At 35.8% G+C, this 17,372-nt stretch overlaps 2 protein-coding genes across 2 annotated transcripts in view; both read left to right on the forward strand.

Annotated features, from left to right (window-relative positions):
* LOC135080814 (neurogenic locus notch homolog protein 1) overlaps window positions 1–1,601 on the forward strand; it is a 35,184-nt gene extending 33,583 nt beyond the window's left edge. Inside the window, exon 27 of the mRNA XM_063975537.1 lies at window positions 141–1,601. Within this exon, the coding sequence (XP_063831607.1) occupies window positions 141–395 (255 nt within the window). The 3' untranslated portion in view covers window positions 396–1,601. The remainder of the gene's footprint in view (window positions 1–140) is intronic.
* A 2,303-nt stretch (window positions 1,602–3,904) lies between these two features.
* LOC135080741 (egl nine homolog 1) lies at window positions 3,905–17,164 on the forward strand. Its single transcript, XM_063975456.1, has 7 exons — window positions 3,905–4,850; window positions 5,401–5,520; window positions 8,507–8,587; window positions 13,850–13,989; window positions 14,785–14,901; window positions 15,115–15,176; window positions 16,448–17,164. The coding sequence occupies exons 1-7, from the start codon at window positions 3,945–3,947 to the stop codon at window positions 16,474–16,476; spliced, it is 1,455 nt and encodes a 484-aa protein (XP_063831526.1). The 5' UTR covers window positions 3,905–3,944; the 3' UTR covers window positions 16,477–17,164.
* The last annotated feature ends 208 nt before the right edge of the window (window positions 17,165–17,372 follow it).

Below are 17,372 nucleotides of genomic sequence, written 5' to 3' on the forward strand. Positions count from 1 at the left end.
ACATGTTAATAAATTAACAAACTCACTGCGATGGCTTGTTCAGAATAACTGGGGCTGGTGCTTTATTTCAGGGGTGTAATTTGAGTCTTAGTTCTCAAGATTTGTGCTGGACAATACTAAAACTGTCTTTCTGCGTGCAGGTCTCAGCAGCGACATCGTACCACACTGCGCTAATCGTGCTCGCTGCCACCTCAGCTTTCATCATCAGCGTTCTTTGCGTCCTCGTGATGCTCTACCGCGCCAGGCTTCAACGGGAGCCACACAAGGCCGAACGATTCCTCCCGCCCGCACCTCCCGTCTACGTCCTCTCAGCCGACGAGAAAGCAGAACTCGCCAGGGTACTCCACGCACCCCCACCACCAGTGCCCCCCACAGACGAAAACTCAAGAGTCTAATGCGCCACGTTACTTTAAACGTTAGTACAGGTAATTAGGGTCCAATTTAACCGCTAGTTTTTGGTAACGTAGATGCGGATGGTCCTTCGGGACAATTGTTCGCGACGAGTCAAGATGGCTGGCGATTCTTCGTGTTCGACAGACGTTTACGTGAATTTATTGTAGCTTAGATGAATTTTAGGTCCTAAAGTATTGTAGGTATTAATGTGATATCTCAAGCCATGTTGACTAGCCGTGGGCGTTATACCTACGCGTCAAGAACTGAAGAAACTAATTGGACGCTGCCTTTCTCTTTTTCGGTAAACTTATCCAGGGTATATCTCCTTGGTTGTAGACAAGGAACTTCCCTTAATCTCAGACTTAATGCTAGCGATCTTCCTACTTTAGTAGTTTAAGTAATATCGAGGGCTGGGTCACAATCTTTCTATTGTATAGTCATAGGCTCAATCATATGAGTAGATACATTAGTTCGAGCAATGCAAACTGTTATCGAGTATGTGATTTATACTACTTACTAATTAAAACTTTTAATAAACTTACACATCACTACACTTCTACACTTTTCTATCATATAAGTAAACCCTGCATCCTACATAAATATTATGTAAATCGAAGATCGCTCGCGTCAAGCTTTAAGCTGTAACTGTAATTCTATAGATGAGCAAAAAGAACTGAGTCCAAATGTAAAAATAATGTGCTTGTTTATGCACTGTTTGAATTAATGGAATTTTGGTGGAGGTTAATATTAATAAAGTTCATTTTGCTCACCACTAGACAAGTGTTTAAGTGCACATCTCTTCAATCAGTGCCAAGTCTGTCTTGTTATTCTAGCCTTGGTGGTGAAAGAACTTGCAGCCTGTTTCACTATAACTCAATACCATTTGGTAGCCAACCATAATGATTAATGACCCCAAAAATAAAATATTATGTAGAGTAGACTAGACTAGACTAGGAAAAGACACTAGCGAATTATTTTTTAATCTTTTGTAAATTGTAGCGGTTACGCCCAAAGAAACAAAAAGGCTTTAGTGTGTATTAAGTGGTCGTGAAACAGGCATATTCTTGTTAAGTTTTAATCATGTTAAGTATCTACTTATTTAGTTATGCGTAACTGTGTGCGTCAGAAAGTAACGCGCGCAGTTACGCGCCTTAGTTCCTTTCGTCGAGCCTCGATCTTATTTCTTCTTAAATTGTACAGTTGAAAACTGACATTTTGTAAAGATTAACAATCTAACTGACATTTTATTTGGTAAGTCCTAAGACAATGTTTTTGTGGCTGACTGTACTTTTTATTTGAATTATGGATCTACCTTCAAAGAGCGTGACTCGACGTAGAACTAATCTAGTCTTATTCATTCATTATTCTTCATTCATCAATCATTCATTGTCATTAATTATAAATATTGTTTCGTTGTAACTATCTTATTAGATTTGTAAATAATTATTTATGTTAATCATATCCTTTTTTCTATCAAAGCATCGTGTATATCTATCATCGCATAAAATAATACTACATCATAGTATTAATAGTACCTTACTTCCCAGTTCATAAGTATTGTGAAATTATGAGATAAAAATAATGATTTTTTTCATATTATGTATGATATTTACTATTAATTAAAAATAATTTTATAAGATGTGTACATTTATTTTACAATGCCATTAGTATTTGTAACGGCGAAAGATTGAGTGGGTAAGGTAGGTATAATTTGTCTAGAAAAAAAGTAGGTAGAATAATTGCGCGCTTCATTCAGTTAGTTTTAACACCTGACTGAAATCAACAGATTGGCGCATGGCTTGATGTTTGGTAGTCACCAAAAAATGGTAATGTTAACTAATTGTCATCATCAGTGATAAACCACAGTTACAGTTGGTATTTTTGAATAGGACTTCGACTAGATGTAGAATAAGTAAGGAATAGGTATGTATGTACCTACGAAGAAGTGATAAATGGCTAAATTCCCACCAAAAACGCGACAGAATGTCGGTGTCCTTTCTCAGATGTGAGGAAGGAATGCGGGTTCGATCCCCGCTGTGTGCCGCGTCGCTGGACTCTACTCATTAAACATATTAAATTATTTATTTCACGTTAATGAAACTTGGGGGAAGCCTTTGTCCAGCAGTGGACGTCTTCCGGCTGAAACGAACGAATGAAACTAATTATAATAAAACTATTAAAACAAACGAAAAAGACTTGAAGACTAGACTAGAGAAAAATACCCATATCAAGTTAATAGTCACTCTTATGGTCACTCTTCTCATAAATATATTAGCCGTTATTATAACCGTTGCATTAAATTACTACACAGGCTATAGGTGTACCAGAATCTCATGGCAAACAAAAATATTGGAAAAGTGTGTTTTTCATATGGCAATTGTCTATGGTTTAATTGTCACCTGTCAAAGAAAATTATGAAATCTGTCAGCCGCTGCAAAATTTTTGTAATCTCTTCTTGACTATTTGTTATTTTTGTGAAAAAGTCGAAAAAGTTCAAGCAAGGCATATTGTTTTCAATGTGAATTGTAAAATAAGGCATAATTCAAAGTCGATCTTTGATTCTAAAGCGCGTCGTCGAGTTGACAGTAAGTTGGACTGAAATGTTTTGATACATTTAGTTTATTACCCAACTGTGTCAGAAGGAGGGTTGTGTTTTTTTATATTATTCTTACTTAATAGCTGCTTTATCGGGGTTTTCAAGTATATCTCACAAATTGGTGCAGATGTTATGACCATGTAAAGAAAATTGAAAAAGATTTCATAAAGCAAGATTGAATAATGGAGAAGTTTCCAATTTTTTTCTTTGAAATAAACTTGAAATAAATATAAGTAGAACTAATAATAATTGTGAAATAATCATGAAAATATCTCTACAAATAAATAAGTTACAGGGCCCTAAAGTTGCGCATAACTATTCACGCCATTTTGATCGGTGTATTCACACAGTCATTCGGAGTACAAACAGTAAATCACCCCTGATCCAGCCAGTTATTTTTTTTTTTAATCTAGCAGTTTTTAATTTTTCAGCTAGGGTCACTCAAGATTCTTTCTTAATAAAATGTAACCTTTTTTTTAAATAACCCAGACCTGGCCATATACAAAAAGAACGGCACCGCCTATGTTTCAGTTCCACGCGAAAATATGTAGGTAATTTAAATAATTAATTTCTCAGACATTTCTTTTCTTACAGACGATTTATTTAATTTCCAAGACATTTTCCTATGTTAAAAACCTGATGTATAACAACATTCTTCCACCACACATACCTACCTAAAATGTATATTCGTACTTCATGTTCATTAATATTAGTCATAAAAGTAATAAATTAAACAGTATCAAGATCGTTTATTCCAATTTCCTCAGTATTGCTCTCAACAAAGTTTATTTTCCCTATTTGCCATGAGATTCTGGTACACCTATATCAAGTGCTTGAAACGGAACGTAGTGCCAAGTTTCACGTCAATGGTTGACATTTTAATGACATGACATTTCTTTTCAACTGACAGATATTTCGCGCAGGGGCCGGCCCTTGGAAATAAATTATTTTCAGAATGAATCAAGAGAGCGTGCTTGCTTGTTGCGCCGTTTGTAACGAGCTAACACATCGTAGATGTGCTCGTTGTCTCAACATTTATTATTGTAACACAGATCATCAACGGCAAGATTGGAAAAGACACAAAAGTGAGTGCGGTCCGAAGTTACCAAAACAAGGAACGAATAGTCAAATAGTAGGTGATTGTGCGAAATACGGCGAAGAAAGTGGGAAAATTGTACAGAAAGAGGCTGTTACTAACTCTGTCCAAGAAGATTTTCATGTGAGAGGCGCTTCGGAGGGTAGTTCTAGTGAAGTGAGACGTTCGAAAAACTCAAAGACAAAAAATTCAAAAAAAGGGGGTAAGGAAGTTGTTTCTAGTGTAGATAAACAAACATTGCAAATACCTGCCGAAAACGTGACGAAAAGTGAAAGTATTGGGGCGACCTCATCACAGGGGCAAGATGACAGTATTAGTGTTATTTCTAGTGTAGTTTATACTGACAAAGAATTAAGTAAAGAAAGTGCCATTACCTATGAGGGATCATCAGAGCAGGAGATATTGAGTGAGTCGGCCCAGCAGTTGAGCACGGTGGACTTTGCTACACCTGGTTCCAGTAATGTTTTGAGGGCAATAAATAGAACAGATGTGAAGATGCCTGTGCTACCGGGGTACGGATCTGACAGTAATACGAAGATGAAAGAGTATCCGGAGGCATCACTTAAGGGCTCTGGAGCTCCGTTTGGACATATGCCAAATACTTATTACATGGATCCAAGTGATCCGTGCTACGAAGTGTGTAATAGACTAATAAGAGACATGACCCAGTATGGTGTGTGTGTTTTGGACAATTTCCTAGGAAAAGAAAAGGGCTTATTAGTGCGAAATGAAGTTTTGGAAATGTACAGATTAGGGATATTTACGGTGAGTTTTAATTTATTTTATTTATAGCCAAATACCTACTTAGAATTTTGTTTATATCTCATACAGTTATTCATTGTAATACCCATTGTGCTAATAATTATTATATTTGTTATTTCCTAAATAGAAGCATTTTTGCAGAGATCTGCATGCTTAAAAAAGTTTAAATTATGTATTGTTATATCAAGAATTTTGATATTTTTGGCAACTATTAACCTGATAAAATGGATTTTGATTCATTAATATGGTGTTAAACAGTTGATAAAACACTGAAATGTAGTATAATATTTTTGAATTACTAAATAAATCTATATTTTTCCAATACAATATTACAATAATTTTCGAACATAAACTACCTATGCTATGCCTGGAAATGTCAAATTGTTATTTTAACTTTCAATAAAAGTAGTTTTTTTTTAATTGAGTTAAAATAAATAGAATTTTATTATTATCATTAGTTTATAGCAATCATCCATTAGATATTTTTTTCTTTTTCTTACTGACCTACTTCCATATATTTATTTCTCCACTTAATAATTATTCCTTATCCCAGGCAGGGCAATTGGTGTCAAACCCCGGGAGCTCAGAAGCGCAGACTGTACGAAGTGACCTCATCACCTGGATCGATGGCAAAGAACCACACTGCCAGTACATCAAGCAGTTGATCACACAGGTACATAATGTTACAAGACCAGCTAAGTTAAAGTTTTGTGATTTAATCATTAAGAATTTTTATTACTTTTTTGTTTTTTCATTTAATTAACAACTAAAAAAGACAATTAAATTGGGACAGTTACATTTAGATAGCTTTGATAATGCTTTTAATAAGTGTAATAATATTATTGGTGTATTATACTGAGATAAAAACATTTTTTCCTGTCTATTTGGTTGATTCATATAGTATAAATAGACCAGTTACAACTATTTATGGTAATTTTATTCATTTTAAGCCAATAACACATCTACCAATAATTAAGCTCAATTTTGTAGTTGAATGTGTTTTACATTTTAGTAAAAACCTACTGTAAGTAGTTAATTAAATACCATTACCACCATTGAAAATTTAAACTTTTTAAAGTAACTGCTAGCTACTTATAGTCTGTCGCAATTCATACTAAGAAAACACTTGCTGACTTAATTAATTTAATCCAATAATATTAATTGATAAATAACACAAGTGGGCATCAAATTATTACTTTCAGTAACCAAGTAAAAAGAAACTACAAAAGAGCTCATTACCATTTTTGTTTTGTGTTCCAATACAATTATGTATTGCGAATTTACCTACATTTCACATAGGTAAATAAAATATCTAACAGTGATAAGGAGTCAGTGTAGCGCAAATTGTGGTGATAACTGATAGCAATGATACGCTGATACGAAGCGCCATGATGTCGCCCTACATCTAAAATACGTCACTTTTTTGTGTTTCAAAAAGGACTATTTATGGTAAACCAAAAAGATTTCGATCTCTTTACGAGATGGTTGGTTGGTGGTGGTGGATCTTTTTGGTGGTGGTTGGTGGCCCACAAGGTAGACCGACGACCTGATAAAGGTAGCAGGAAGGCGCTGGATGCAGGCCGCTACCAACCGTGCGATGTGGAAGTCATTGGGGGAGGCCTATGTTCAGCAGTGGACGTCCTGTGGCTGAAATGATGATGATGATGAAAAAGATTTCAAACGAAAAGATCTTTTGTCGCACTTATATTATGGGCTAAAGATAAATCGAACATTAAATTTTTATTTTTCTACTATCGTACTCTCATTTCCTAAGGCGAACCAGGCAGTGCTTATTTCAGTGACTAGATAACAGACACACGCCCGTATTCACAAACATTACTATGAGGTCTCGCAGTGCGCGTGGACGCACAGGGTGACACATGAACCAATCACAGAGCTCTAATCCACGCTGTGCGTTCGATTTTTTACTTCACTTAAAGCAACCATCGTTTGTGAATACGGGCGAAAGATGCGAATAGATGTCCACTGTTCCTCCGGGATCCGAATCCGCACTACAGCCCTTGTGGTCCAATATTTGAACCACCAAGTCGGACAGGCTATGCTAGAAAACCCCCACCTATAAAAACAGCACAGTGACAGGACAGAGCACTACCTATTAAATAAGCGATAATATGTAGGCCAATGGTGTCGGTGTCGGCCGGTCAGATCGGAGGAACGCGGGTTCGAACCCCGCCACGCTGGACCATTAATTTGCGGTGTACCCACTCGTAAAACAATAATATAGCTAGCTATACAAATTACTAATTCGTGGAACCCTAAGTGGTTTCGGTGACAATTGATTTCTATGGTGTCTCGATTCGCTTGTACTTGAAAAAAAAATCAAGTGTAATAAGATTAATCTTGCTCATTTTTTTTAAATATTAGCCCTTCAAGTACCAGTGATGAATCGCAAAATGTGTTGGTAAGCGCATAACTCAACAACGCCTGGACCAACCAATTCTTTTTTAAAATGTTTTTTGAAGTCCAAGGATGGTTTTTACGGCGAGAAAAATTCAAATATTTTCCTGGAAAACCCTAAAAACAGCCCATTTACACGCTGGTGGAAAGCTAGTATTAGTATTTATCAGTTCAACAGAAGCTACAGCTATGATGATTTCTAAACGTGTGTGGCCTAACGAGAGAGATTAGCGACACATCGCCATCAGTGTGCAAACATACCACACCCAAAACATGTACGGATGTACGACTCGCGAATCCGCACACCGCACACAACCGGTCGAAAAAATGGGCCGCACATTCTTTAGCCTACATTTCTAGGCCATTATTTATTCGCGTGCTGTAATAATGAACACAATAAAATTTACATAATATACTCTGCGTCGTTGATGGAACAGTATTTCAAGTTTAGGATAAGTTTGGTTGACAAACTCCTAAGTATACGCAATAAATACCTACCCGCTACATGTTTTTTAAACCACATTTTTTCCAACAGAGAGACTTCTTGTATGGAGCTATTATAGCACATCAAGCTTTACACTGATGCCTCGTAATACTAGAAGTGATTTTTCAATAAAATTTATACTTTGATACGCTGTCGTCAGTACCATAACTGCGTACGTGATTGACCCAAAACAACAAATAGCCCGAGAGATTCACTTATTTATTATGTCCTTCTGAAGGTTGACTTACTTGACTTGACTTATGGTCCTATGTCCCCTAGAATCTCTCAGAATATTTCATAGCTTAGTTGCATTGAAAAGTCACTATTTCTCTATGTACGTATGTAACTATGAATCATTTTATATTGATAACTTCTTTATGAGCAATAGCAAAAACACGTTACTTTATTTCCAAGTTCTCTTATGAATATAATCTACGTGTATTAGGTACTTTGTAATCTGTATACAAGTGTACAATACAATGAATTATTATTTCCTATGAATGATTCTTGTAGGAGAGATAGTACGCAAAACCCGTATTAAAACACTCCAAACACTTCCTAAGTTCGCATTATCGGTGTCTCCTTACATTTTATCTACATCGAAGCCTAAAAAGTATGTCAATTAACAAACTAATAAATCAAAGAAGCTCAAAATTTCCAAGAAAAAGTTTGAGCAGCGTAATTTTTCACGTACCGAAATGATTTTTTTCATTAAGTATGCCTGGTGCTCGATTAAAATGCAATTAAAATATTCCAGGTCGACAACATTGTGCTGAGGGCGAACAAGATGGCCAACAATGGGAGGCTGGGCGACTACTTCATCAACAGGAGGACCAAGGTAAACGAGAGTTCAGTGTTGCTATAAAAAATATTTCAGATACTATTATTTCAGCTGGTAAGGTACCAAAGATTGATAACTTATTGTGTTCGGCAAATGTACATGATTCCATGCTAGAATCGAATGCCAAAGAAAAATAAACGATATCAGCCCCCCTAGACAAATTGCACTTTTTGATCGAAACGAAAATCGAATCTGTCAAAACTTCATACAAAAAAGACTTTTCGACTGGTTTGCGATTTGTGCACTTTGTCTTGACCCACAGAAAACTTGGAGTTGAGAGATTTACCTACGCGATTTCTCGGGACGTTTTTTAATTTAACAAAATTCATGGGTATAACAGAGAAAAAGAAAATACACTTATTACCGTAAGGACATGTTCATAAATAATCAATCTGAAAATTCACTCAATGAATCGGCTACTTAATATTGTACAATTTTTGTACAATACAAGGAATGTAAACTTTCGTACATAAATTGTATCTTATATTACGCTAAAATTTGATCGGTGTGTATAGTTTAAGATTGTTTTGCTATTCTACAATAATATCTTGTTCAATAAAATAATCATAGAAATAAAGATTATCACATCTATTTCTATAATTAACTACAAGTTGAGTCGTATCATAGTTTATTGATTCCTACGACTTGGCACCGTGACATTGCCCGAACAACGACCTTCGAACTAAAGGTTTTCAGCTGTAGAGATAACAGTAATCAATACACATAGCTTTTATTATTAATTTTCGTAAATAACGAACATTTTAAATTAGTTTTGTTGCTAGGTTGAAATTTCTGCCGTGACGTATACTCGCTAAAATATCTTTTGCGTCTTCTATAATCGTCCCAGTTTCTTGAAATGCTATCGATTGTGCTACAATACCAAACGATGACTGTTATAAAAGCATTTCAGTTATTGCAATAACGTTTACATTTATAACACTCCAATCATGTGTAGTCATTAAACTAACTAATGGTTTTTTCATTCGATAATCAATGCATGTATTAATCGATAGGAATTTGTACCTAATACCCATAACAATAAATGCAATAATTTCGCAATTAGTTCAATTGTTATAATCTTTAATGCTATATTCAACTTACGCTTATCTATTGTGCATGTATATTTACACTTCGTCTGCCATATTTCCCTTGAGCGTGACATTAAACACACATTATCTGATACTAGTTGGGTGGTCTACTATATCATAAATTTCGCATATCGTAAACTTAATCATCGGTTATCCCTCGTTAACATCAACCACTAATTTTGTTTTATAGTTTTTTTGTGTCGCTACGAGACAGACTTCATCAACATTCGCAAAATTTGGTGAACCAATGAAAATAGTAGGTATGTGATTGTGTCACCCTACCTCACAATGTAGTTTTATTAGTTAGTATTATTTTCTCTATCACTAACAAATCTATGTCTATGCTTTTCTCTATCAACTCCGCAGTTTGCGTTTGCAATATTTTATTGTTATACTAACCGACCATCAGTATAATCGTTTCTTATCGTTCATGAATGAGCATCGCGAATATCAGCGATAAAAACCAAAATAAAGCGGGCGTTTTGGGCGCATGCGCGGAGGCGCCCTGCGTACGTGACTCCGGGCATGGCGGCGTGAGACGCGCGGGGGGCAGTGTAAACATTCGTAAGAATCGTAGCGAATCCCACGCCAACAATGTTTACAAACGCTTCGATCTTTATGTAACCAGCTAACGCAGACCGCACGACGCTGAACGTCGTCTTAGCATCACCAATCAAACCACGGATCAAGCTTATGTGGATACGGATGGTGCCAATCTGATTTCACATACTCTTTGCAAACTTTGCACTGTCATTAGTAGGTCGTCGTTGTTAACCAGGTATATTAATATTCTCATTATTACACACTTCATCTTCTTAAAACTTTTCAGTTTTGAGTCTTTCTTCTATTTTAGGTTTGTTGTTAGAAGTTGATGTAGATGTTTGGCTTGTATCTTCATCGGTACAATAAATGACAGTTAAATCATCAACCATTAATGCTTTTACTTCACATAGTATTTTATTTGCTTGTCCCACATTATCTGCTACGAAGTATGTCTCATTGTAATGTCTCATATGCGTCGTAGTTAGTAAGTTTTTACTAGACCACGTAATAATGAGATAATTAGTCAATATTTAACAATGAATTAGGTATGTTGATTCACGTCGAAAACTAATATTCCTTGCAGAGTGGCACGTTTATTTGATGTGTAATCACTTAAATACGTGATGATATATGTAGTGATATATTATGCATTCAATTGTGTATTTGAAAAACCACAACAATTCATCGTATTTACTAGGATAATGTTAAACGCTATCGTATACATACTAGGATAATGCCAAACGCTTTGGTAATATTAATCTAGTTACCAATAGCGCATAGAACAACAACCATACTAAAATAATCTTGTCTCTAACCTTATTTTATCACCTAAAACTGGTGTTCTTCCAAATTGTAGAAATAAAACGGTTAATATGTGCCAACACAACACTGATGGTGATGGTCAAGCAAAATAACAAAAAGAGTCAGAAAAATAGAACATAAATAAAACTGGACATTGAAATGGTCTATGAAAAGAGTAAGACAATATTCTAAGAAGAAGGAAAGAAAGAGAGAAAAAATAATTAACACTCCGAGTGCACACGCACTCGAACCCCATTAGTCACTTGCCCTACATTCGAATACATAATACCTGCGCGTGAGCACGTGGCCCTCGCCCTTCGAAGTACGGAAACGACATTGCTCCCATGGCAACAGACAAATATGTGCTCTATCTTCGTCACCATAAGCTTGTATATGTTATGGCAACGCTCTGACAGCTGTAACTTCCTCAAGTTTATAACAGTGACGTCTTACGGTTTGCGGTCAGCGTTTATTGTGGTTTATGAAATTCATAGTCATAATTTACTACATTCAATTGTTAACATTGTTTCAGAAGAATGTTACAACTAGAACCAAATAATTTAAAAACTCATAAATCTCATTTGTTTTTGCAAATAGGCTTTTAAATAGCACTTTTACACGTTCCAGTATTATTAATCATACCTACCACATCTTCAGGACAATAAATGGAATGGAAATGATACTGGGAATTCGTGAAGTTACGAATTGGTGAGTTCTCATCTCACCAAAGTCAAGTTTGTTACGTTTACTTATGACGTTTCTAAAAACAACTGATGCACTGTTTAAGTTCGTCTTGCCAGCGCCGGCGCAGAGCAGTTTGTAAACAAACTAAGCGCGGTGCATTTCGCAGAACGCGTTTTATTAGCATACTATTATTTACTATAATAAATAGCATGTTCTGCGGGAAAATCCCAGTGCAGTGTCGAGCGACTCTTGCGCAGCAGTTTTATCGCATATCTGCGATAAATAAGCCGTTTTGCTAGATGCCTGTAAAATCTATTCGCTCTTGAATCTTATTGGTTTCATTCTTAAAGGATATTGACATGATTTGTCTTGAAAACTCGCTCGTTTGATTCGAGGGTAACTAAACACCTTACATTTGGTATTTGATGGAACATGGTCGAGACAAATTAATAACGGTGTAATTCGTCGGTCCGTATTAAATTATTGGAGGAGAATCCATGCTCAACCACTAATGTTCAATGTCTAACTCTATCGTAAACTGACAGGGAAGATCAATCGAATGAATTTTATGAAATATACACGGTGGCTCTGTATCCATCCTTTAGTTCATAGCCAAGCATCATAAAAGCAGTGTCAAAGAAGTCATCTCTTACTTCTTCGACAATACTAGCATGGCTTATATGACTCTTTTACGCTTTTACGCTATTTTGTTAAAGCACATGAAAGCGTAACTGAAAAAAGATAACCTTTAAAATGTATAATGATCAATAACTCTAGTCCGCCGAAAAGGGAAAAGGTTTCCTTGCACTAAGTGGAACTACTTCAGTTAATGCAAAGATGCTGACTCACATTCCAGGAATCCTTTGAGTCATTGCGCTCAAATGCCTGCATTGATAAATTGGCATGATAAATTAACTGAGTCCAAAGGATGGCCGTTATCAGACAATGCTAGTTGTAGGGGTGTGTGAGAGGTTTGTTTTAGGTTTAATTGATAGCTAGGATCTATGATTACGTCACGAATTTGACAAAAAACCTAACTGAACCGAATATTATCTAAATTAATAACTCGAATTTGATGCATCATTAGACACCTAAAAATCGAGTCAGTTTATACAGTATGATATTTAATATTTGATGAATCTTTCACTGCGCCACTCATCACGGCATGCTATATTTTCCAATAAGAAACGCACACCTGCATTGCACATTCCTTTTTCTCAGCAGCGTTATAACAATGCTATTTATAAAATACTTTGATTAAATATCAGTGAGAGTAAGTGATATATTAAAAAACAAAGTTATTTATGTGGGTATACAAAACGATCTATAATAATAACCACTTAAACCATTGCATGTTCAAACCACTGTTTGTGAGACGATAGAGGATCGCTGTACGCATTATATTGGACGATGAAGCTACGATAGCTGCCTTTGATTACTTCTTGTCATCATCATCATTTAATCTTCACTTCAAATTGAGGATTTCTAACACTCTCCACGTAGGTTTGACATGTTCGGAAGGAATTAGGAGACGTAGGCCTTCCAGCAAATTTTACCTTTCTAAAAACCGCATACACTCCTTCTTTTACTTGCAAGCTATAGAATCTCGACCACCCACAACGCATATTGACATCGTGTGACACATCGCAGCGCATCGCGGCTATAAATTAGGCACGTGTGAGGATTGTAAATTGACTGTACTAGAACATAAACTGTACAGTCACACGCAGAAGTGAAAGTTGAACCATTTTAACCTTTTTGTATTCTGCGTTTGTAAGTCCTAGTCAAAAACCATAACATTTCATCATTAAATGGTCTCTGCTATAGGTACAAGAATACATTATTAACAGTTCACACATCATGCTAGAACATGTCACTTGTTCTTTCAAAAACATTGCGCAAAAAAATACCTACCACATTAGTATGCCCTATTTCTATTCTAGGCAGGAACAAGAGAGAGGTTTGAAGCAGGAAAAACAAAACACCATCAACAAAACAAGAATTATTTTGTCACCAAATTAGTCTATCAATGTATTGTATAAGATATAAATTACCCAAATAGAAGGGTAAACAACCATGCAAATTAACGTTTAATGCCCTAAAAGTATTCGCCATTATTAACTCATGTCTCTCATGTCCCCAGGCGATGGTGGCTTGCTACCCAGGGTCGGGGAGCCACTACGTGAAGCACGTGGACAACCCCAACAAAGATGGCCGCTGCATCACAGCCATATACTACCTGAATCTCGACTGGGACGTCAAGAGCTGCGGGGGTCTTCTGAGGTAATTACTTAGGGCCTTGCCACACTGGCGGATTACAAGCGTTTTCATAGTGGAGCGGCGACACAGCGAACACGTTGCGAGACCGCGGCGTCGCCACTCCTCTTTGAAAACGCTTGCAATACGCCAGTGTGGCAGCTCATTTATTTCTGTGGTACGTTAGCTAACGTTAGTGCATCTTAAATAGTGTCGCAAAACTTTTCCATAGTTTCGATTGTGAATCATTCCGATAACCTTTTAGAGTTAGAATGATGGATAAATCAATCATTATACATGAACTGATTATGTGTATTTTAATAACAAAAGGTTGGATTTAATCTCACACTTTATATCTCAATACGCAGTTTGTAAATGTCTGATGCGCATAATAGGTAATCAACGTTACCTACCTCGCGTATTATCATTGCACTTATTAAACCTATACTCATTTACAAAACAAATATGATTAAAGTTTTAAGAGCTTTTCAGAGAATCAGACAATGTAAAGTGATAACAGCTTACTAACACTAGACACATTATCTATGTTTACAGTCTAGAGTCTAGACTAAAAATATCTTTGCCGTGAAAGTACTCTGTAATGAGTACAATAGCAATGATAAAATCAATCTAATCACTGCACTATGTTATCTTATTTAGTTGTAATAAGAGAATATAATAATAAAATTTGAAACAAAATATTCTAATGTAATGTTGACTGTTTGTCTAAAAAAATTCTTTATAATATTGACGAAAGAAAAGGTCTCTATTGTTTAAAATTAGTGTCAAATAAAATAAATAGTGGCGTATAACCTTTTGCAGGGTGTTCCCCGAAGGCACCAACCAGGTAGCAGACATAGCGCCAATCTTCGACCGCATGCTGTTCTTCTGGTCCGACAGGCGGAATCCCCACGAAGTTCAGCCGGCCTACAGAACGAGGTAAACATAAACGTAACATTTTTAACGCTATGTGTCATCGGTAAAATTGAGGTATTGGCTGACACATTACTGACTGCACTTCAATGAAGAGGTGTCAGTCAATCGATCGCTGCATCGAAGGAATTAAAGGACAATATCAATAATGCACAGCACAAGGTTAAAAATACCTAGCACACTCAGTTGCTAATTCATACTATTTTAATTCTATTTCAGATATGCCATTACCCTTTGGTACTTCGACCATCAGGAAAGAGAAGAAGCTCTAAGAAAATACAGTAAGTTTTTTGGCAATTTAATTATTTTAATAGACTTTCACTATATCACGAAAATCATTTTTTTTCCTCGTGTTAGTTATCGGTCCTTCGAGCCGGATAATTAATCTCATACGACTCGAAAGACGTTTAAGCTGTTCATGTCTTAAACATTAGTACACAATTTTCCTCATTGAAGTTTTCATTGCATTTTTATAGCTGCTATAAATTATTTAATTGAAACCTTTGCTGTTTTTCCTTTACCTACCATACTCTAACTTCATTCATGGAGTTCTTTTTGTATGTTTTTGCCAATTAATGCATTTTAAAGCAGTTGTAATGGTTATCTAATCGACTGCGAATGCATCGGTTTTCCTCCTTTCAATTTGTCCGGTAAATTCCCCAGCGAGTGTGTTGTACAGATGACAGCACATCAAGGTAAACACGGTGGCCTCTTATGTGCTAAGTAATAGAGGTGATTTTGCATCAAAAATGTATAAGCCTGATGTGCTGTCGTCTGCACGAGTAGTACAACTATAACTATGTATTGTCTTGTCTTTTAAGTACGGTCGCGTAAAAAAGTGATTTATCTTTTATTTAACTTTATTTATATTGCTGTATTTTGATTCTAAGCAACTTCATAAGCAAAAGTTCACATGAAAAAAAGAAACAAATGCGAATGACGATGATGTATATCTTTGAAATAGGAACTTTCATAAGGCATAACATGTCATTCTTTAAAACAGAAACTCATATACAGAGGCTACGACCAAGAGACCCGCACAAACTGATGTTGCCACAACATAATAGTACTCTCCATAATAACAACTGTTATATAATGCCCATTCGCGTATATAATAGAATCCCCTTAGAAATTAGACAATTACCTACTACTTTGTTTTTACGTAAATTAAAACGCTGGCTTGTTGGAGAGTGCTTTTATGACATGAAAGAATATTTTGACTTAAATAAACAATGTAAATGAATGTGTACCTGACAAGCATGTAATATTATTATGATTTTATTAATGGACATCTTTTTAATTTTAATTTATTTAATGTGACATTTTTGTTAAGTTTTTGCATGCCGACATTCGGTAGAGCACGCATGCACTTACAAACTGCTTTATGTATAATTTGAACAAATATGTACCGTGTCTCTTACGCAAATAAATGATTTCTATTCTATTCTATTCTATTCGATCCCCCATTTCAATATTTAGGAATAATCAAATCGCCTTACAAAACTAAAATTCGTAAGTATCGTATAATACAAGAAATATATTTTTCTTTCAGAAAAAGGTCAGCCATCTTCGAGTCAGTGATACAGGGTGTCACAAACTCGCTGCGCGTAACTGCAGCCTCTTTGTGATGTGCGGACTATGAGTGAACTTCACTAGTGAGTCTATTGTTCAATGATTGACAACTCAACGAAAGCCTTTTAGATAGTGCTGTTTTAAAATTGTTAAAGCGATATTGTATGTGCAGATGTGATTACTTTTTCTTATATGTACTAAAACATTCACCCTGTATACAGTATTAAAAGTAATTCCCAAAGCCATTTTTCATCTATTTCCTAATTCTTCAATCTCTTCTATTCAAATCTTACTCAAAATTAGAAACTAATTATATCTGCACTGACATATTGTGTACTCGTATATCGCCTTTGAAAGGTTTAAATGTATTTTCCTACTAGTAAGTCAATATTACTGTTTCATAGTCCTATTTTGAACTAGTTTGTACAAATCCTTTACGCAATAGATGTGGACAGAAACCATTCAGAATGGCAGGTTTAATTTCCAAAATCCTCGAAAAGTTACGATCGCCTAGCGACACTTTTAACATCAAGCAAAGTCTGTCGCTTATTGCCGAACTTCTAACGGGTCATCATCATCAATGATGATTAGGTTGGCAATCAACTATCCCAAGGATCATGACCTCTAAGCGAGCGTCCTACACTTTTGCAGAGACGTGATTTCCATTCAAGGACCTGTTTACTTAGTCCACCTTTCATCGGTTTTTCGACAGATATAACCAGCCTAGTGCTATATTTTAGACATCATTAATAATAATCCTTATGGGTGTGCAAAATAGTTCACACACACGCTTAAAATTTTTATGACCTCACAGTGTGTGAGTGACCAGTCCAGATCTATTGCGCTACTCTGTCTAAACGACAGTCGAGTCATAAAAATATGTTATTATTTAAGTCATAGTTAAA

Source organism: Ostrinia nubilalis, chromosome 18, assembly GCF_963855985.1.
Source record: "Ostrinia nubilalis chromosome 18, ilOstNubi1.1, whole genome shotgun sequence".
Lineage (NCBI taxonomy): Eukaryota > Metazoa > Arthropoda > Insecta > Lepidoptera > Crambidae > Ostrinia > Ostrinia nubilalis.